Below are 23,342 nucleotides of genomic sequence, written 5' to 3' on the forward strand. Positions count from 1 at the left end.
TTCTGATGGATAAATTGTTCACCTATATTTACTTTTATAACCAACTATTTCTTCAAAATTATATTCCCTTCGTCCACCATTTTATTTCATTTTGACTTGGAACGAGTTTTAAAAATTGTTTGATTTTTTTATGAAAAACAGATAAAAGTAGATAGAAGTAGCATGTGGAATGTGATTCTCATTTTTACATATTGATTTTATTTTTACATATTGATTTTATAATTGAAAGTGAGTTAGATGATTTAGAAGAGTGTGTGCCTCGGTTATTAAAAATGGAAACCAAAAAATTAAGGTTGTAGCCAAATTAGCAAAATGAGACATTATTTTTAATGGAAATATTATACTATATATATGGATTAATAATCTTATTTTATAATTAGAATTTGTCTCTATTTATATGTGATGAAATTTTTCTATACACGTGGATATTAGTACTTTTTACAAAACTTGATATAAATTTAATAAATTTAGAAAATCATTTAAATTGTGGTAGTCTTGAATAATATCTCTACCTGTTTAAGAGTAGTTTATGCAAAAAGAATATGCTGATAAACACTACCCATTAACCCGACCTGACCCGACCCGACCCAAATTTTCTTCTTCGCGGCATTCTTCTCCTTATATTGTTAGGATTTGATGTGAATTTTGTCTCCCTTAATTATATAGTAAGTTTTAATTTATTTCGATGTTGATTAGGATTTGATATAGGAATATCTCCCAAATCCATAATATATACGAAAAGAGTTATTATCATGTTGCTATCCCTAATTAATTTTTACTTTTCATAAGCCGCCGTCAAAACAATATGGAGGGAGATTCTTACAAAACATGCAAGAAAAATGATTTGCAAGAACTATGGATACCGCAAGATATATGGAAAGATATCCTTACAAGACTCCCGATCAGCTGCCTTATGAGGTGTAGGTGCGTTTGTAAGTCATGGCGCGATCTAATTGAAGATGATTGTCTCCTTGCAAAACAATTCATGGCGTTCGTTAATGAATTACATGATGGGGTATGCGGTCGCTGATGAGGACAGCCAGCCACTCTTCCAATTCTACTTGCCCCCGTATTCAACTTCTCACCATCGTTTGGTAATTAGTTCAGTTGATGGTATGCTTTTGCTGTGGGATGGACTGGATGAAAATCGTGATATTCTTTCCGTAGTTAACCCAATGACTTGTGAATATGCTGAGCTTCCTCCTCTACCTACATGTGGGTGTCTATATGGATTCGAAGTGAGCAAATTAAGTGGACAGTATAAAATTTTATGTGTCGATAAATCTAGGTTTTCTCATGTGTACACCCTTGGAGGAGAATCTTCGTGGAGAAGGATCCCAGCACCACTGACTGACAACTAGATTGCCTACAACAATGCCACCGTGGGACCCAGTTACATTTAGACCGTTACATTTAGACCGTTACAACTAGATCTACTTTAGAAACACTGAGGCATATGATGTGCGTCAGTGCGTGGTTTTCTTCAACAATATCCCTATTATTACTTTCCTAGCACCATACACCCAAGCTTTTTTTCACTCAAAACATTGGGAATTCAGAATGTTAACTCATTATGTTTTTATTAGGAATATTTTTGCACCTTTGTAGATTTTTGTAAGTTTGTTTATTTAGAAACTAATACTACTTTTTACTAGTTTATTGATTATTGTACTATTTGTTTAAGATTCAATCCAAATGTATCACAATATATACTTTGCGTGATGTCTTGTTAGTATGCCTTTTTTTTTTATTCGCATTAATTTTGATAAAAAAAAATAGTAGTACGATTTTATTTTATTTTCTAAATTTGACATAATGTATATGCGTAAATTTTTTAATATAACTTTTCTTTGGGTCTCTAAATTTATGAAATCACCTTAGTACAAAAATTTTAAATTATTTATAAATGACTTTGTTCAAATTTGGCCTCCTATATTGTCGACATAATATAACACTTGATCTACTTATTAGATAGGAGAATACAATATTCATTTATTGAAATTGCATCAAAGTAGGAAACCGATAAGGTACATATCCTAACTGAATACGAACTTTTCAATTAGGATTTGATATAGTCATATAGGAATATCTCCCAAATCCTATAGTATAAATATGTACGAAAAGATTATTATCATCTTAGTTTCTATACCTAATTTGTTCTTACTTTTCATAAGCCGCCGTGATATGGAGACACGTGATTTCATCGTACCTATCTTAGTTTCTATCCCTAATTTAATCTTACTTTTTATAAGCCTCCGTAGTAAGGAGGCACGTGATTCGCAAGAAATATGGATACTCCAAGAAATATGGAGAGAGATCCTTTCGAGACTCCCGAACAGATGCATTATGAGGTGTCGGGCGTTTGTAAGTCATTGCATGATCTAATAGAAGGGGATGGTCTGCTTACGAAACAATTCATGGCTTTCGTTCGTCGAGACAAGAAGGGGTATGCAGTGGCTGATGAGGACGGCCGACCACTTTTTCAATTCGACTTGCCCTCTTCTTCAACTCCTCACCATCGGTTTGTACTTAGTTCAGTTGATGGTTTGCTTTTGTTATGGGATGGATTGGATGATAATAATGATATTCTCTTCGTAGTCAATCCAATGACTCGTGAATATATTAAGCTTCCTCCTCTACCTGCACGTAGGTGTCTATTTGGATTTGGGGTGAGCAAATTAAGTGGACAATATAAGATTTTATGTGTCGATGAATCTAGGTTTCGTCATGTGTGCACTCTAGGAGGAGAATGTTCATGGAGAAGGATCCCAACACCAGCGGCAATTAAATTGCCTCACACGCTAAATATTACATATAGACCGTCACTTGATTATGCTATATTTTTTAACGGAAATATTCACTGGCTTGCATGTGACCTTGAGAATAATTTTTTGATTTGCTGCTTTGATCTTGAAACAGAGCTCTTTACCAGTTTTCCTCTTACGATTCTACCCATTTCCAGGGTTATTCCTAAAGTGTGGTTTTCGTATGTATTATGTCAATATCAACTATGCATTTTAGAGGATCGACTATGTATATGCGAGGCAATGCATATTGGACGTACAAAAGTTTGGAAGATGGACAACTATGGAGATCCAAGTTCTTGGATAATGGAATATGACTTCGAATTACCATTACATGCCACTCAAGTTATCACTCCGCTCACAGTTTTGGCAAATGGCGACTTGTTGTTCTTTAGTGAACATATGTTATTTATCTACTCTAAAAACACTGAAGCTGAAGCTTATGCACTGTGTGATTTTCTTTCACAATATGTCTTTTCTACTTTTCCTAGCATCATTCTTTATACCCGAAGATCTTTTTCGCTCGAAACGTTGGGGCTTCACAATGTTCAATCATTACGTATTCATTAGGAACATTTTTGTATTTCTGGAGATTTTATAGTAATTTGTTCAATTATTAAATATTCCATTAGGAACGATTTTTTACTTTTAGAGATTTTTTTTACTATTTCTTTCCGTATTCAATCCAAATACATCACATTATATATGTCTAAAATGATTGAGCTTTTGTGCCATGTGTAGAAAAAGCTTTTCGTTCTTGATTTGAGCGGACATATCTTCATATGTACTATGATCAAGATGATATAATAATGAAAATACATAATCTCCTATGATATTATAACGAGGCTATAGAGCAAATCATAGCTTATTAAGGATAGGTTGTAACTTATTGTGCATCTCTTAGATTTGTCCCGAGCATAAGTTCGTATTTATTATATATGGGATATCATCTATGTATTTTAGAGTATTTATTATATATGGGATATCATCTATGTATTTTAGAGGATCGACTATGTTTATAACGATACATCATATCCTATAAATATTGCTAAAATTTTAAAGATGGACAACTATTGAGATGCAAGTTATAAGATAATTGAATATACCTTCAAATCACCATCATCTGTACCACTCTACTCAAAGTTTTTGACGGATGGTGATTTGTTGTTCAATGACCAATGAGCATTACTCCCTCCGTCCCTAAAAATAGACATATTTTAAACGGTACGAGTTTTAGTGCACAATTGGTAAAATAAAAGAGAGATAAAAATATTAAGTGATTAGAGTATTGTTAGTGGAGAATGAGAAGTAAGTTTCTTTGAATAGAATTGGTCTACTTTTAAAAGGTAGAGATTTCAGAATATGAGTATCGATTCGCTGACCATTCCATATTTTAGATTAAATTCGTTAACCTTTCAGAAGATGGGATCGAGCCATGCGAATTTTTCGAAATAAGTGATTTTTGTTTTTTTCCTTTATCTTTCCTCTTCTTTTTCATATTATTTCACTCCCAATATTTATCAATTGACCAAACTACCCACCTCACACCTGAATTGCAAAAATCAATTGAAATTTAGCTCCGCCTCATCCTATCCTTTCGGCCTCCTCTCCCACAAAATTCAATTAATGCATGTACCTTTTGCAAAGGTACATTCACGCTACAAACTCTTTTTTCTCTATTTCTCTTTTGTTTGACTACAAGTGTATTAAACCCGCCTTCAGCGGAATTCGACTAATCCTGCTCGATTGGATTTGTGAATTAAGGTTGAGTCTCTTAACAGGTGGCAGGATTTAAAATCTGTGACCTCAAAGTACCACAACTCCACGTTGCCAATTGTCGTACGACCCGTCTGTTTTGTTTTCTCTACTAGTATTAACACCCGTGCTATGCACGGGTCATAAGATTTGTCATAACATTTTCAAATAATAAAAGCAAATTGTAAATAATTGAAAAAAAATAAATTAATATAATTATTATGTACTACACATTAAAAAAATATAGTACTAATCAAATGACCTATTCAACACACAATTTAATACATTGTTAATTTGTGAAATGAATGGAGAAAAATATATTTGTTATTTAGAATAATATATAGAAACAAATATTTATTAATTAGAATAAGATATAAAAAAATAAAAAAATGGTAATCTAATGAATAAATATTTAATTCATGAATTTCGACTTTCATATTATACTATGAGGGCAAATCAACCGTGATAAAGGTAAAATCATTTGATGAACCAATTATCACTAACTTCTTCAACTTTAAAAATTAGAAATGTAATACAATTATATGGACGCTAAAAGTAAAAAGATATAATAGTAGTAACATCTTATTAAACATCTAAAATTATAAAACTAAATAAGTTGGAAACTAAAATAGAAAAGACAAACGAAAGTGTAAATTAACTACTGCAAAAAAATTATTATTAGAAGAATAAAAGTAAATTAACTATAATAAAATTGCAAATTTTTTAAAATTAGAGAGAAATTAACACATTTACAAAACAATTAGGTATATAAGCACAAAAGTCCAATTTAGAGAACCCCAATTTACAAAACCCGAAATTTTCAAATTTAAGACATAAATTGACAAAAAGGCTGATTTTTTTTATTAACTTTAACCTACAACCCATTCAATTATAAAGAAAATTCAACAGAAAATAAAATGTCAAGCCCAATCTTAGATACATTACAATCAGCCCAGAATAAAAGCCCAAAAGATTTTTAAACAAAAGCTCCACTTAACATTACACTGATTTAAATTATTAAGCATAATAATTAATCAAACTTAGTTCTAAAACATTATTGACTCAAAAATATATAAAGCTTTTATCACACAATTTGCGCCGCCAACACAAACCCAAGTCACGATGACTCCAAATCGGCCGTTCTCAGGCGGTGGACGGCGGAAAGGCGACCACGGCTACACAAATCGCCTCAGCCTCCACGCGAGTCGGCGACAAAAACCCTAATTCATTTACCTTCTATGTGACATCAGGTAAACAATAACTGATTATTCACGCTTACTGCTCAAAAATATGTATTCTATTCATACTCATCAAAAGAGCTGACAAAACTACCAAAATAACTTCAACACAGGAAAATGCAGATCAAGATCAAGAACAGAACGGAGGCACAACAACTGGCGGAGGTAAAAATAACTGTTCTTTAGTCAGCTAAGAAGTGAAGGCATAATAAACGACTATTCGCAGCAACAAAAAATGTAAATGTAACTTCGAACATAGCAAAGAACATAAACAAAGAATAAAAAGAGGTAATTTTTAAGAGAAACGGGTGGTAACTGAATTTTCACTTGTGTAATCTAAATGAGTGTGAGTGATGGTAAAATCTTTGTGAAGTGGGTATGGTATTTTTAGGGGGAAAAAATACTCCGTACTAAGCATGCTGTTTAAAAATAGCTATTCTTAACTATATATAAACATATTACTGCCATAAAAAAATTGTGCCTTAATTTATTTAATAATGCATTCTATAAAACATAAATTGTGATGACAGCAACCACATATTTTAATTTCCATGCTCCAGTTTTAAAAGCTGAGAATAATTTGACTTAGTCATTATTTATATAACTAACATTGATTTGTATATGGTATAAATTTCTTTTATTTAAATAGTTCTTCTTTTATGGCAGGAATAAGTACGGTGGATTTTGAGTCTCCTGCCACCAACTTGAAGCAAATTCAGTGAAGGTAATTTACCAAGTATTAAATTAGTATGTAAGTAATATAATTTAACTCTGACATGCTTTGAGAATGTATGGAATAGTTTGTCAGATATACCTGCATGTGTGTTTCCAGAAATTTATAAATGATTATAAACTACTTTAAAGCTATACCATATGAAGTTTGATAACAAATAACATAATATAATGTTGATTACAAATGTCTAATTTACATCCTTTAGGACTGCATAAGATGTTTGCTATACATGGTACATAAATAACTTCAATGAGTTGTTTGCTTCTTATGTGTTGAACTATGACTCATAATAAATTATCTAAGTAATGTCTTTGAAGGATTAATAATCAACAAAAAAGCTATTTCTTGTTTATAATTTAGAATATTAAAGATAATATGCATATGAAACTTCATTATGATTATTGAGATTTAAGACAGTACAAAACATTACATTTCTCCAAATCAGCTACATGAATATCCCTCCAAGAACTGAACTGCATGAATCAGAATATAATAGGAATTCTAGCTTCATAGATTAGCGCAGATCAAGACAAAAGACAACATTCAAAGAAATTAAAAAACCCAAAAGTCAGAAGCCAAAACAACATCTATTCACCTTCAGTAAAGAAAATGTCATTATTTTATGCAGGGACTCATCTACATGAAAGAAGATTACAGTGGCAGCAAAGACAAAGCAGATTAATAACAAATATTCAATAGGTAATTGACCAACTCATTAAACTGAATTGAAAATTTTCAAATTAGACAAAAATGTCTTTTGGTAATATAGTTGACCAAAGAGTAGGATGATAGAAATAGTCTCAAAACTAATGTAAAAATGGGAAATATTAGAGGCAGTAGATATTACTGATGGTGCAATAAACATATAATTAGATAATATGTTTCATTTGTGTAGATTCTGATGTACAAAAAAAAAGGATACTCTTGGAAGCAAAAGGAAGAAGATACATATAAACTCTAATGAGGTAAAAACTAATCTGATCAAACTAAATTGAAAATAGGAAAATGTGATGATAGATAGATACTAACCACCATACTGAACAATCATCCACAAATAAGGACATAATATGATTATTTAGTGCATAAACTGATCTACTAATATGAGTGGCAGGAGATATTACTCAAAGTAAAATAAACATATTTTGAGATAATATGTTATTTTGTGCAGGTACTGATGTACAAAAAAAAGATACACATGGAAGCAATAGGAAGCATCTACATATAAATACTAATAAGGTGAAGACTAACTCAGTAATTAAACCGAACTAAATATAGAGAAAATGACATGAGAGAAAGAAGAGGAATGAAAAACTGAACAACATTCATCCACAAATGTTGTGCACAAATTTGAAAAGAAACTGAAATACCTAATTCGCCTAACTGAGTTTCAATTACTACTTGCTAAACTTGTTGATGAACTTGTGGATTGATATTGCTTAGTGATTGTGAAAGAGATAGGAAAGAGTATTTATAGGGTAATAAATGGTGAGCATGCTATTTAATAAAAAAAAACAGCACGTTCCCAAAAAGAATATAATAATGAAGGGACCTTCCAGCTTTCTATTAGAAATGTATTATGCATAAACATGCTCAGCTGAATTAATGGATTTATTGTATATTTACAATGGGATATTCATTTTCAGGTACAAAAGCATTAATAAAAAGTTTAAATGCCAGCTTTGGAAACATGGAAATGGAAGATTCCTTGGTTGTTGCCAGTGTTTATCAAGTAATAATCCTATTTCCAAGCATGAATAGGGTATAGAGAGTTCTGAATTTCAAATTTCTTTTAAAATAGAAATAGTTGCTATTTACTCCCTCCGTCCCACATAATTTTACACACTTTGATCCGGTACGGTTTTAAGAAATGTAATGGAAAGTGAGTTGAATTAGTTGGTGGGATGTGGGTACTACTTTTAAAGTATTAGTTTTATAATAAAATGTGAGTATGAATGAGTTAGTGAAATATGAGGTCCACTACCAAAAATGGTAAAAGTGAAATGGGTAAAATTATGTGAGACGGCCCAAAATGAAATATTGGGTAAAATTATGTGGGACGGAGGGAGTATCTTTGATGAAAAAGTTCTACTAATATTTATGAGAAATTTTGTTCGAGCCTATTTTCTTTTTACTGGCAGATTTTATGTCGATTTAATATTTTCTTTGTTTGTGCAATTTTATATGTTAATTTAAATATAAGTTGTTTACAAATTCTGAATTTAACCGTTGTGCAAATCAAATTCAATTTCAGGTTTTGGTTCTATTAAAGAGGCAAATAGCAGTGGAAAAATTTTAAGAATTTACTGCATGATTTATGATTTAGTTTTGTAATTTGTTGATTCTTGCAAATGTAGGTAAGTAGATATATACGAATGTGATGTCTGATATGTAAATAGATCAGATATTAGACTAAAATAGGCCTGCAACCAAAAATGACTTTTTAAACCCCAAATGAAGTTAAAACATACTCACGCGCCCTACAATACTTGTAATTCCAAAAATCTGCAAAAAGAGACATTAACCTAAGCTTCCAAAAAATGAAACATAAGATTCCACATTAAATGTTAATGTTTTCCGCCAAAACAGCCCAGAATGGCATTTCTATGAATATCATAACAACTGTCACTTTAGATATTGATAGATTTCTCATTCTCAAACCAAATTCAAGTGCATGCTTAACAATGCGGGAAACCTTAGCTTCCATATTGTCTTCCTAATTCTTTTGAAATCATTAATAGGTACCAAACCCTATCTTGATACAATTTTTAACAATTACTGTAAAAAAATTGTTTCATAGGTATATTCAACTACCAAATTCCCATTTGTAAACAAATGCAAGTTCGTGGTGTGTCCAGACATTTTGTCCAATGCTGCCAGTAGGACTGACAATTTTTAACACGATATGATAATACGACACGAACCCGCACGAAAATAGGTATGTGTCAAAGCTTATTGGGTTCGTGTTCCTTATCGTTTCGACACGATAACGACACGAAAGTTTCGTGTCGCGTTTGTGTTACACGTTAAGAAATAATATTATATATTATAATATTATTATTTTTTTTAAATTTTAAATTAGGTTTAGTCTAATGGAGCACTTAGTATTAGCGTGAAAATAGATTTTTCATTTTTCGTATTATTATAGTGTTGTTATTGTGTCGTATCATATATGTGTTGTTATCGTGTTGTGTTGACCCGAAGTGGTTCGTGTCGTTAATGTGTTCGTGTCGTGTTCGTATCTGAGGATAGCGGGTCATGTTTGTGTTTGTGTTTGAGGTTTTCTTAACGGGTCGTGTTCGTGTTTGTTGTTATCGTGTCGACACGATAACCACACAACACGCACGATTTGCCACCGCTAAATGCCGGGATCTCGCTGCTTGCTACCATCGGCTCATATTTATGTTGGATGATCAGAAATGAAAAATGTAAATATTTTTATAAAACGGAAGAAGTAAGTGACCAAGTCCCTTGCCAAGGGTTAGGAAACAACCGAGTAATATTTTTGCAAAAGTTGAGATAAATTCAATAAAGTTTAAAATTTTAAATTGATAAAATCATTAAAAATTGTGGTATTTGATTAGTACTCCTATGTTGATAAAGACTACCCATTAACCCGACCCAATCAAATTTACGTAAAAAGAAAAATCAAAATTCCAATTTTTTCTTGAATTTGGGGGCTAGGGCACGCACATCCAGATTTCAGATTCCATTCCTCTCCATCGCCAAATCTATTCTTCGATATCTGAGTTCAGCTACTGAGCTCTCCGTCGTCGTTTTCAAGCCTGATCGGCGGCGCCACGACGGAGCCTTGACTCCTCTAGTCCGATCTCCGGCGGCGAAGAATCAAAGGTTAGTCACCCAACACGAATTCTTCACTCGGTTACGGTGATTATCAGCTGTTACGCTACTGCTCCTTTTCAATTTTTGACTCAAATTGGAAATCGCAGAGAATTTGTGGTTGGATCGTCAGAAAGAAGTGAGATGTCGAGGTTCAATGTGGGCGGGAAAGTGGTTGATACGGTTGACTTGTTGAGAAAGAGGCATTGGGCATGGCGTTTGGATATGTGGCCTTTCGCGATTCTATACGGAGTGTGGGTGTCAGCTGTAGTCCCCAGCTTGGATTTCGCGGATGCTTGCATTGTTTTGGGCGGCATTTCTGCATTTCACATTCTCGTGTTTCTGTTCACCGTTTGGTCCGTGGATTTCAAATGCTTTGTAAAATTTTCCAAGGTTCGTCTCTTTTTTTTTTTCTGACTGAATATGCTTTTTTTAACCACTCTGTCTTGCTTATATTTTTTGCTTAAGTTTGATTGATTCTATAGGAAGTGGACTATGTTACAAACTTGTGATGATCATATTGAAATCATCTGAAGTTGACATCTTTTTTATATGTTTGTCGCCCATAGTACTGTGATCGGTGTTGATAGTTGAGTTGAGATTTCTTTAGTTGGACATTTAGCTTTTGTAGAAATGACTGCAATAGCTACTAGAATTCCTTTGGCTGTACTTCCTTAGTTGAAGTTCTAACATGTACTGAGCTTCCTTAGTTGAACTTGAGTTATTTTTCTTTGACTGTATTTCCTTAGTTGAAGTTCTAACATGTACTGTGTTGCATGATAGGTTAATGATATACACCATGCAGATGCTTGCAAGATTACTCCAGCTAAATTTTCAGGCTCTAAAGAAGTTGTGCCGCTTCACTTTCGGAAGGTTGGGACTTCAGCAACCCATTCTCTCTGTCATTCTTGAGAAGAAGAAAAAAAAAGAACTGTTGTCTAACTTTGTTACAAAATAAAACTATATGTGCCTAATTCGTACCATTTTGTTAAATGTTCCTAAGTTGGCAGCTTCTTCTACATCACCAAGTGCAGAAGAGATCTACTTTCACTTCAGGAAGCAACATTTTATTTACTCTAATGAGAAACATACATTCTCTAAACTTCCGTATCCATCCAAGGAAGCAATTGGGTATTATCTCAAGAATACTGGTTATGGTACAGAAGCTAAAATTGTTACTGGTACCGAGAAATGGGGAAGGAATGTGTAAGTTCTTTTAACTAACTAACTATTTTACCTTCTCTCTCACAACACTAAGTGATGTGGTGCTATTATGTAAATAGAACATATACTATTATCTATTTCATCTGTACTCATTATATATGTCAAATGTTCATGTACTTTTCAACCTTTTTTTTTTCTGAAAGGAGTATTAGTGGTGCACCCAAAGCTTTTTTGCTAATTAATAAGTTTTGACTATGCAGATTTGAGTATCCTCAACCCACTTTCCAAAAATTGATGAAAGAGCAGGTCATGGAACCATTTTTCGTATTTCAGGTATATAGTAAATCCAACTACCTTTTAGTTTCAGCTTGATTAATTGTTTTATTATAGTAATTTTTTTTATGTGCATAATTATACTATCATTTTTCAATTTTTTTGGCCCATCCGGAGGTCTTATCTGAGCTATTGTTGTAATGTATTTAGGTTTTCTGTGTTGGCCTGTGGTGTTTAGATGAGTATTGGTACTACAGTCTGTTCACTCTGTTCATGCTGTTTATGTTTGAATCAACAATGGCTAAAAGCCGTTTGAAGACTTTATCGGAGCTTAGACGTGTAAAAGTGGATAGCCAAATTCTGATGGTTTATCGGTGTGGCAAGTACGTCCCGATCAATTCCTTTCTCTATTTCTTTAAGAATACTATGCTCTGTAATTTTAATTACTTGCATATATCCTATTATCCTTTACCTTTTACTTTGAAATTTAGGTGGGTTAAACTTCCTGGGACAGAGCTTCTGCCTGGGGATGTTGTATCCATTGGGCGCTCTACTGGTCTGGATGGGGAAGACAAATCTGTGCCTGCTGACATGCTTATTTTGGCTGGAAGTGCTATTGTGAATGAAGCCATTCTGACTGGGGAGTCTACACCACAATGGAAGGTTCTTTCCATTTTCCAATACTAAAATGATACACTTGTCTTTTTGATTTCCTTATTATGCTATTCTCATTTCCCATAATCATGCAATTCTTGTTATTCTGTTTTTCCATATAACTGATTTTAGTTACTATAAGATGATGTTCACAGGCAGTACATGCAGTAATAACTAATAGCTATATTTTTGAGATTTGGGAAGAGAAGAATGGATATATTTTATCCCCAGAAATTTTTGGTACACTTCCACCTGAAGGTTTTCATTTTAATTCGTTAAGATTTTTGTAGGTTTCAGTAGGCAACAGAGGAAATGATGAGAGACTATCAATCAAACGGGATAAGGCACATGTTCTTTTTGGTGGTACAAAAATATTACAGCATACACCAGATAAGGTTTCTCACTTCTCTCTTTATTCCATTGGCAGAATTCTCGCATATTTTCATACTTAAGCATTCATTTATTTTCCATACAGACATTTCACTTGAAAGCCCCTGATGGGGGATGTGTGGCTGTTGTGCTGCGAACTGGATTTGAAACTAGCCAAGGAAAGCTAATGCGAACTATACTGTTTTCAACTGAGAGGGTAAAGTTGTTTCTGTTTCTAGGTGGTTTATTAATGTTATATGGATTCTTCTGTTCATAATTTTCTTGACAATTTTAATATTGTATGTGATCCCATAGGTTACTGCAAACAGCTGGGAAAGTGGGCTTTTTATTCTGTTCTTGGTAGTATTTGCTCTTATAGCTGCTGGTTATGTCCTTAAAAAGGTAAGTTGGTTCTGATAGATGTTCATGAAGATCTCATTCGATCCTTTTTGGATACTTTATTTGGAAAGAACATGGTGTATATTATGCAATAATTGTTCCACAGGGCCTTGAGGATCCAACAAGGAGTAAATACAAGCTTCTTCTGAGTTGTTCGTTGATTATTACTTCTGTGATCCCCCCCGAACTTCCAATGGAGCTGTCGATAGCTGTTAATACTTCTTTGATTGCACTAGCCAGACGTGGAATTTACTGCACAGAACCATTTAGAATTCCATTTGCTGGAAAGGTGAGTAGCACAACTTTTTGTTTCTGATAATGAATTGTACGAATATACATCAGTGGGTTTGTTTAGTTCCAAACTTCAAGCTCTTTATCTTGTTGAGATTAAGATAACACTGTGATTTGTTTATCGATTGTTTGTTGCTTACACTTTCCTTAAACATTGTACTGTTTTCTTCTTGATATTGTTATATTTAAAACAATTGTGCTGAGTATATACCTTAATTAATTCAAACTAAGGAGTTATGTCTTTTATTTAATAGGTTCTTTTGAGTCTAGCGAAGGGACCAACTCATTTAGTCTCCACGTGTCTTAATTAGGTTGTAAAATATTAAATGTTCTTTGATGTACAAACTCGTAAAATCTTATTTTAACTTAAGCCTTTCTTCTGACCAGAGTATATCAGGTTTAGAGTTGAAAGTTGATTCTCCTCTAAATTGTACAGTTTTGGATCATCTTGTGCCTCATTAGCAGAACTCATATAACCCTTTAGAATGTTATAGCACATATTTGCTCTTTAATAATCAATTACTTAGAACTAATCCGTGAGCCTATTGCCATCTTCAACCAACGAATCAGAAACCTATTTCAGTTAGCAAATTGTCCATCATTATCGACACATGCTTAATATTTTGTAGCCCAGTGCTTCTTATGTAACTGCAATCAATGATACTCTAGACAGCAACACTCCATAGCATTCTGAATGATATTACTTTATAAATGATAGATACCACAAGCATTTTCTAATCCGAAATGGGTTGATTAGAATTATAAATTCCATTACTTTTGGTATTATATCATTGAATTTCTTGTTCTCAGAACTCAATGTTTGCTATTCTTTTTTCATCTATAAATGTGTGGTTACTGGGTTTCATAGTCTCTTATTGCTATAGTCTAAAAAATATGCTTCTTTGGCTGTTGGCTGATGATTATTCCGAAGCACATCTGCTGATTTTGAGCTATTTACCTTTCAGGTTGATATATGTTGTTTCGACAAGACTGGGACACTAACTTCAGATGACATGGTATGATGCTCAAGCTGTATTATACGTGACTCTTCTTGATCCTACAGTATATTGTGTTTATTTTCTTCATTTGTTCCTCAGGAATTTTCTGGGGTTGGTGGTCTGTCAGATAGTGAAGACTTAGAAACAGAAATATCTAAAGTGCCAGATCGAACTTTGGAAATACTTGCATCCTGTCATGCTTTGGTCTTTGTGGACAATAAGCTGGTATGGTGTATTGTCATTTGTGATGCATTCAGTTAAGCTCACTGTATAAAAAGTGATTGTGTAAGTTCGAATTGGTTATGAATTGGGAGGACAGGGAAATAGCAAGGGTAGGAAGTTCATAAACTAAAGATTTTGCAAAGTGTATGATGTGTGATTGTATTATTATGATACAGTGTTTATGTGGTTCATAAAACTGAAGAAAGTTCATGCATTTAGTAAATTATCTTCCTGGAAAATCATGCTTCATCACAATCAGGGTTCCCTATTTGAGAAATCTGAAACATTTGATAAGGTATATTGCTCACATGCATTGCAAGAAAATGTAAAATGTACTATTAATTGTATTATGCTGTCAATAGGGTGGTCTTTTATTTGGATTTTCATTTGTTGGGAGATAGAAAAGTCACTCAGGTGGAATCACATAGTTCCATTATCTGCTATACATATTTGAAAGTTTTTATTGACATGACATCAGATTCTCTTTAGTCCAAGATTTAGAATTTCAAACGTCTTAAAACTGTATATTCTTTTTTATAAACTCTTGTTTTATGCAGTAACATTTTCCCTTCATACCTTGACATAGGTTGGTGATCCTCTTGAGAAAGCTGCACTGAAAGGAATTGATTGGACCTACAAATCAGATGAAAAGGCCATTCCAAAAAAGTATGCTATTAATCTCTATTTCAGTTATTGCAATTATGTCGATGCAGTTAATTTATTTTTGTATCTGATGCTAAACTTTACCTGATTCCGTTTTAAAAGAAAACCCTTTTTGCTGTCATACAAATTGGCTTAAATTTCTCAATGTATATTTTTATCTATTCTATCTTCATAAGCATATATACTCTAAAAACAAGTCTTAGCCATTTCTTGATTTCTTGAATTTGCTGTATTACCCTAAGGTAAATCTTATGTTAATTTATTCTCCTTGATATGAACAAATGCAGGGGAGGTGGCAATTTTGTCCAGATTGTTCAAAGGCATCACTTTGCTTCTCACTTAAAAAGAATGGCGGTAGTTGTTCGTGTTCAGGAGGAATTTTTTGCTTTCATTAAGGTACAGATACCAAAGTATATGTTTGTGCGCCTACTATGCATCCACATGCACATCCTTGAAAGGTTTTCATAAAAAGGCAATCTTTCAAGTTTCATCTACTGTAAACAAAAGCTAATGTAATAGGAATACAAGATGCAGTACTTGTACATTCTTTTGTTTTCCTTCTATGAATATAGCTGAATGCATTTATACTAATTTATTCTCATTTATTCATATATAAATGTTGGATTATAAAATAGTTAATGACCCCATTTCCTTAACATTGCAGGGTGCTCCAGAAACCATTCAGGAAAGGCTTATTAATGTGCCTGCATGGTATGTTGAGACTTACAAGAAACACACACGTCAAGGGTCTCGTGTTTTGGCTTTGGCTTACAAGTCCCTTCCAGATATGACAGTAAGAAAGTTTCTTTACACCCTAGCCATATTTCCCATTCTTGTACTTTGTACATCCAAATGTTGACTCTTATTTGGTTGCAATGAATTCAAACTTAATACCATTTCGAAATATTAACCTGTCAAAGTTGTCTGTTTTTTGTTAATGCCACGTTTATTCCTGATCTGAAGGTTAGTGAAGCGCGGAGCTTAGAGCGTGACACAGTAGAAAGTGGTCTAACTTTTGCTGGATTTGCAGTAAGTAATCTAAAAAGCACATTAACTGATTTCCCCAGTGCCCCCACCTTCCATTCTGAAGCACAAATATTAAATTGATCAATTTTCTTTGAAGATCTATCAGTTAGATGCTATATAATTGTTTGTATGATGGGTACTTTAGGTTTTCAATTGCCCTATCCGGGGAGACTCAGCCACTGTGTTGTCCGAATTAAAAGCATCCTCACACGATCTGGTGAGAACTTTGTGCTACTGTTATTGAATTGGTTATATGGAACTATGGAATTATGATATATTGAAATTTTGTGATGATGGATGTATGTAAATGCATGGACAGCTTCATTAAATGAGCAAGGAAGATTATATTTGCTGATGCTATTTTTGCCTCAGTTGAGGAACTCATGATATATATTTCAGGTAATGATTACTGGTGATCAAGCTTTGACGGCTTGCCATGTCGCCCGCCAAGTTAATATAATCTCAAAACCAGCACTAATTCTTGGCCCGGCTAAAGGCAATAATGGTGGGTATGAATGGGTTTCTCCAGATGAGACCCAGACAGTAATCTTCAGGTGAGGATACTTTCTGATTTAAGGGTTTCAATTTACTTTCAATGTGATTATTCATGTTATATCTTCCTCAAACTGCCAAATCTTTTGCTTTAATTTATACAGTGTTTGTGCATTTCCCTACATCTTTGCCTAAAAACTTACATGGTTGCTTCTTTTACTGAGGTGTGTTAATGTTTTTGTTTTTATCCTTTTGAAAGCGAGAATGAGGTTGGAGATTTATCTGAGAGTTATGATCTTTGCATTGGTGGTGACTGCATGGAAATGCTGCAGCAAAGCTCTTCTACCCTTAAAGTCATTCCTTATGTGAAGGTGCAACTTATGGCTGTTTATTTGTGGCTCAGCCTCATTGCTCTCTTATTGTTAGTTCTTACTGAAAAAAGGTTTCTACGTTTTCCTAGGTATTTGCCCGTGTTGCCCCTGAGCAAAAGGAACTCATAATCACTTCTTTCAAATCTGTGGGGAGGGTGACGTTGATGTGTGGTGATGGCACAAACGATGTTGGTGCTCTAAAACAGGTAATTACTCTAATATCCACTTGGATGAAATATTTCTCCAGAGGCATGTATGAAAGTTTAATTGGTTATCGTAGATATGACAAATTTCGACTTGCTTGTCATAATCAGTCACAAACTGTTTGGGTAAAAGAAATTAAGTGAATCTTGATGATTCTTGTACAGGCACATGTTGGGGTGGCTTTACTTAATGCAATGCCCGCGGGACAAACTGGGAAGTCTGCAACATCGTCAACGAACGAAACCGAAAAGTCTGGTAAATCTAAGAAACCGAAGCCTGCAAGTGGAACTGCTGATGGTCCTTCAAAGAGCAAACCTGCTTCAAAGTCGGAGTCTACCAGCAGCCAGAATGCAAACCGTCATCTAACCGCTGCAGAAATGCAACGCCAAAAGCTGAAGAAACTAATGGATGAGCTAAACGAGGATGGTGATGGCCGTTCTGCTCCAGTTGTTAAACTGGGTGATGCCTCTATGGCGTCGCCATTCACAGCAAAGCATGCTTCAGTCTCTCCAACTATCGACGTGATCCGCCAGGGTCGTAGTACCCTCGTCACCACGCTCCAAATGTTCAAGATACTCGGGCTCAACTGTCTTGCTACAGCCTACGTCCTTAGCGTGATGTACTTAGACGGCGTGAAGCTGGGCGATGTTCAGGCCACAATCAGTGGGGTCTTCACTGCTGCCTTCTTTCTGTTCATATCCCACGCCTCCCCACTCCCGACACTATCAGCCGAGAGGCCTCATCCCAATATCTTCTGCTCCTACGTCCTGCTCTCCCTCCTAGGCCAGTTCACCGTTCACATCTTCTTCTTGATATCATCGGTGAAGGCAGCTGAGAAGTACATGCCAGAGGAATGCATCGAGCCCGACTCAGAGTTCCACCCGAACCTCGTGAACACCGTTTCCTACATGGTGGGCATGATGCTGCAAGTGGCCACTTTTGCTGTCAACTACATGGGCCACCCTTTCAATCAGAGCATCTCACAGAACAGACCTTTCCAGTATGCCCTCGTCGGGGCTGTTGGCTTCTTCACTGTCATTACCTCCGACTTGTTCCGGGACTTGAACGATTGGCTGAAGCTCGTGCCCTTGCCGAAAGAGCTGAGAAACAAGCTGATGCTCTGGTCGTTCCTCGCGTTCCTGGTCTGCTACAGCTGGGAGAGATTCTTGAGGTGGGCCTTCCCCGGGAAGATGCCGGCATGGAAGAAGAAGCAACGGGCCGTCGTGACAAGCGCAGAGAAGAAGAGAGTCTAAAGCAGCTATGGAATTTTGGTATGATATAGCATCACTTCTAATGGCTAAATCCCCATGTTTTTTATACGAGGAAATGATTTTTTGTGCATGGATATTAGTTTTATGCCGCCGCCGTATGCAGCCTTACGCCACCACCAGTTCTAATATGTGGGGACAGTTTTGTTTTTTGGATATAAAATACGACAATTTTAATCAAATGTTTTGTTTAGTTTTAACTGATTATACCATTTTTACTTTTTGGATCTTACACATTTTCTAAATTTCACTCGTCCCATTATAAGTAATGCATTTTTATTTTTTAAATGTCTCATTGACATATTTTCTAAGTTAAAATTATTATTATCTCTACTATATTTTTTCTCATATTTTATTTTCTATCAACTCAATTCATAAAATAAAAATTATGTGTCGAATGGGAAATACTGCATCCGGATAGAGAGTATAAGAATTCAACAACCAATGTCACTTAGAAAATTATTTTCACTTATTTTAAAATACGTTGGTTTTGGGGATAAATTATTCTTTTTATTTCCTCGTTAAACAGTTTACTCATCCTATAAATCTTATCTACATGCTCATCTCAACAATCGAAATTTCTTGCATTTAGACCTCCGAGACTGAACAAAATTTTACAAGAGTGCATACTAATTGCACCAAATGTGCTTAGTGACAAACACGGGTACACAGTCTTATTCATTTTATTTCAATATAAGACATCTATTGTTCAAAAATAATCTGCGCTTTTCTAGCCGCGCGGGAAGATAGAGGATGCAAGCGTTATTCGGAATGATTGGGCGTAAAGCGTCTGTAGTACCGGCGGTGGAAACTACCAAGCTGGAGTAAGGTAGGGGAAGAGGGAATTTCCGGTGGAGCGGCCTTTTAATTGGTATGCTTTTTAAGATAAGATTAACGACAGGATCTATTATCGCTTTTTGCATGTCCTTGGAAATTTAAAGTAGGTACAAATTCTCCCAATTTTGACCTACCATACAATCTATCTGTTATTACTTAATGAGTTTGAGACAGGATCAAGCCAGAAAATCTTGACCAAGAAGCTTCTCGCAATTGGATCGCACCAACTGAAAGAAACGATCGTCAGCAACATAAATCCACGCTTCGATCCCGTCCCCGGGCGGCGGAGCTTCCACGAGCACCACGAGGTTAATGTATGGAAAGCCGCCGACGCAGACCCTCCCCGGCTTCCCCCATCCGAAATCCACCTCGTACAACCCCATCCTCAGCCAGCTGCTGAAAACACAATTCCTCGGCTTACGAAACACATCGCTCGTCTCATCCATCGCCCGCACCGATTCCTCATCCTTCACAACTTCATTGATGAAATCCCTGTCCACTCCTCGCACGGCGCCCCTCAATTTCGACACCGCGTCTTCGCCTTCGCCAAGCGAGGACGCGGCTGCCACCACGATGCAGTTGCCAAAGGTGCGGTCGGTCAGCCCTGCTCTAGGGCGTAGGTTCACTATATGAGCGGCGTGGAACGACGTCGTCCCCGTCTCCGCAGCTCCGGACTTTTTGTGAGCGGCGATGAAGCTACGCCACAGGAGAGCGGAGACGGCTTCCACCCTAGTTGGATCCTTCACCTGGCTTCTAGAAGCTTCCAGCTTCTTCATCCTCTCCACCTTCTCCGCGTCAAAAACCAACCTCCTCGTCGCCATTTTCTCCCTCGTGACTCCGAGATGCAACGAGGAGGGCCGGGGAGAGGCCGATGGCGGGAAATGGAGCGCCAGGTCGAAGGAGGGGTGGGCGCTGGGAAGGACTCTCGTTAGGCTTATATATGCATAACTCAATCTTATTGCATAGTAATAAAACCACTTGTAGGTCTTTTTAGTTTTTTTTAGGTCATTTTAGAAAGAATAACATAAACTATCTAGAAACAACTTCCATATTTTTAAATTGAACTAAAAACTACTAAAATGACCTTCGTGTTATCTAAGAATGATATTACGGTCTTCTGCAATTATTTGGTTCAGTTTTAATAATCCTATTCAAGAATATATATACACATAGAATTAGGTGAACATACAAATTACTCACTTTGTTTCAAGGTAGTTGAATAATTTAAATATTATTTTCTTAAATTACATGATTAAAAACATCACAACTGATCTCACGCTAAAATTACATGCATTAGAAATATCAACATCTTTTCAAAAATATTACTCCCTTCGTCCACCAAAATTGATCTCACGCTAAAAATGGAAAGTTGATCTCAATTTATTACTCATTTTTTATCTTTCTCTCCTACTTTATTCATATTTTTTTTTATTTCTCTATCCTACTTTACTCATTTTATCACTTTCTTTTTTCATACTTAATTAATTTTGTATTAAAACTCGTGTTATCCACCCATGTGACTGTTTCATTTTTTTTTGGATGAAGAGAGTATAAAATACTAAGGATATATCATAATCGCAAAAGGAATAAGAAATAAATGAAACTATAATTATAAAAATATAGCATAAACCCTATTTAAAATGTTAGGTGAATATAGTAAGTTAACTAAGGAGTTTAAAGAATTAGCTTAAAAACATCAGAGTCTTATTTTTCAACCTTAGCAATTTGTTTGCAGTTAATTTTGTAATGCACTTTCACTATATTATTTTCTCTTCACTTTAACTATTAATTAGTACTAGTATATTATTTTTCTAAAACGAGTGCAAAAAAAAATTACATTTTTTATTGGGCAGAGGGAGTAATGAGGCCAACCTTAAGTGTGTCTGCCCATGGAAGGGGTGGATGATTCCAGAAGCTTCCCCGCGGCAGCTCTCCGCCCATGCACGGACGAACGCCGCTGCAGATGAGCCGTCTGCAAGCTTATGCGACAGAGACACGCTAATGGCAAATCCACCGCACTCGAAGAAACTAGTCTTCACGAACAAAGTTCGGGTTCCACTGCTGCCCGCCGTGGGGGATAACTGCTTCACCAATTCCTCAAAATTAAGGTTTTGTGTAAAGTGTGAGAGGCGAGCATGAACCCGGGCTTCAACAAACTCTGCGCCCGTGTCGTCGCAATTCACGTGCGAGTTTTGTATGACTGTGCCTGCAATGGGGTAGAAGATGGTTAGGGTCTCTGACAAAGACCATCTCAGACGTTTGGAGATTTCTTGTTGCGGCGCAGATTCATTGTTTTCATATAAGAAAATGAAGGGGGTGTATATTGGTGGTAGCATTTGATCAAGAAATGAGAGTTTGTGGATTTTGAAAGCGAGTGGAGTTGGAGATGATGGTTTTACAATATAGGTTGTGATGATTGTTTGTGCCATTTTTGTTGTTATCTTAATTTTCATGTCAATGCTTTTGATACATATAGGAATGTTTGAAGGCATTCAATAATGTTTATCTGACATGGTAGTTACAATAATAGTTAATACTCCAGCTGTCCAATTATTGCATGTTTCATAAGAGCATCAGCAACGCAAAATGTGTGTTTATAAAGAGCGTCTGCAGTGCAGCCACGCGTTGGTAATCCATTGGTTTTTGTGGCGGCCTAGTAGTGGTCGACAGTGGCGGAACCAGAAATATGAACAAGCCGGTGCTGAAATATAACAATTAATAATATTAAAATAATTTAAAATTTGATACTCCCTCCGTTTTTTAAAAATATGGAGGATTGAAACGGCACGAGTTTTAATGCACAATTTGATAAAGTAAGAGAGAGAGGAAGAAAAATTGGTAAAGTAAGAGAGAGGAAGAGAAAAAAGTCATAGAATTAATGTTAGTTGATCATGGAGTCCAATTTTAAGTTGTTAATTGTAGTGGTATAAGTGGTAAATAAATTGATGTATATGAGTGTAAAGATTTCTTAAAACAGAAAGTTTGAAAGTTGCAATTTTTAAAGAACGGACTAAAATGAAAAGAGTTGCTATTTTTAAAAAAATGGAGGGAGTAATACTTATAAGCTTTTACAAAATTTAAATAGAATAACATTATCTCAAGAAAAACTATACACCAAAATTCTAAGACAATTTGATAACAAATTTTTTTATATAATTTTTCACCATAAAATTATAAAGATTAATTTTTTTAAAAATATTTCTCCCCATTTTCTATAAGAAACCATATCCCCTAAACTCATACTCTCATTAGCAATGACTAAAAAATAAAAATAAAAAATAAAGTAAACTGAAAAAAAATAAAGAGAACACCATCCCATACGGAGTAATACAAATAATAGATAGAGGAACTAAATTCATGCACCAAGTATAATTGATACATGAAATAGAATTTATAAATTGATAGGAATAAATTGATAGGAATTTAAATAAATGAGTTAGAGTTATAAAACTAATGACTACCGATTTATCTAGTGAGAGATATTTGGTCAGGAATTAAATAAGAGTATTAATAGCATCTACTACTAAATACTAATGGCCCAATTGATTTTATTATACATTCCAGCCCAATAGCAAAACCTAAGCCTGTAAACTTCATCTTCTTTCTAAAGCATTCAACAGATGCTGCAACTGGGCGGCGCCGCGCCCTTACAATTTCCGGTGGACGGTGGTAATAGTGATCAGGAACCAGCAAGCCCCCGCTCCAGCGGGGGCTTGGCCTATGCTGGTTCCGCCACTGGTGGTC

The 23,342-nt window shown here is 35.1% G+C and overlaps 2 protein-coding genes across 3 annotated transcripts; one reads left to right on the plus strand and one right to left on the minus strand.

Moving 5' to 3' along the window:
* Nucleotides 1-10,160: 10,160 nt before the first annotated feature.
* PDR2 (phosphate deficiency response 2) lies at nt 10,161-18,961 on the plus strand. 2 transcript variants are annotated; one of them, XM_089067420.1, is made up of 22 exons: nt 10,161-10,379; nt 10,478-10,760; nt 11,151-11,240; nt 11,371-11,573; nt 11,792-11,864; nt 12,015-12,187; nt 12,296-12,467; nt 12,749-12,853; nt 12,934-13,044; nt 13,143-13,229; nt 13,333-13,515; nt 14,483-14,533; nt 14,615-14,740; nt 15,324-15,403; nt 15,688-15,796; nt 16,065-16,193; nt 16,364-16,429; nt 16,572-16,643; nt 16,826-16,980; nt 17,178-17,289; nt 17,379-17,495; nt 17,658-18,961. In XM_089067420.1, the coding sequence occupies exons 2-22, from the start codon at nt 10,512-10,514 to the stop codon at nt 18,744-18,746; spliced, it is 3,552 nt and encodes a 1,183-aa protein (XP_088923546.1). In that variant the 5' UTR covers nt 10,161-10,379; nt 10,478-10,511; the 3' UTR covers nt 18,747-18,961. The 2 variants fall into 2 exon arrangements, with proteins under 2 accessions (XP_088923546.1, XP_047965510.2); XM_048109553.2 differs by lacking the exon at nt 10,161-10,379 and having other exon boundaries at nt 10,745-10,760; nt 11,378-11,573.
* Nucleotides 18,962-19,635: 674 nt separating this feature from the next.
* LOC125212476 (stemmadenine O-acetyltransferase-like) lies at nt 19,636-22,033 on the minus strand. The gene is made up of 2 exons (XM_048112659.2): nt 21,471-22,033; nt 19,636-20,510 (listed from the first exon to the last, which is right to left on the minus strand). Exons 1-2 carry the CDS (start codon nt 22,025-22,027, stop codon nt 19,775-19,777), a joined length of 1,293 nt encoding a protein of 430 aa, XP_047968616.1. The 5' UTR covers nt 22,028-22,033; the 3' UTR covers nt 19,636-19,774.
* Between the last annotated feature and the right edge of the window lie 1,309 nt (nt 22,034-23,342).

The sequence above is a fragment of the Salvia hispanica genome, chromosome 3 (assembly GCF_029641045.1).
Source record: "Salvia hispanica isolate PSC_SH4W2 chromosome 3, Shi_PSC_v1, whole genome shotgun sequence".
Taxonomy (NCBI): Eukaryota; Viridiplantae; Streptophyta; class Magnoliopsida; order Lamiales; family Lamiaceae; genus Salvia; species Salvia hispanica.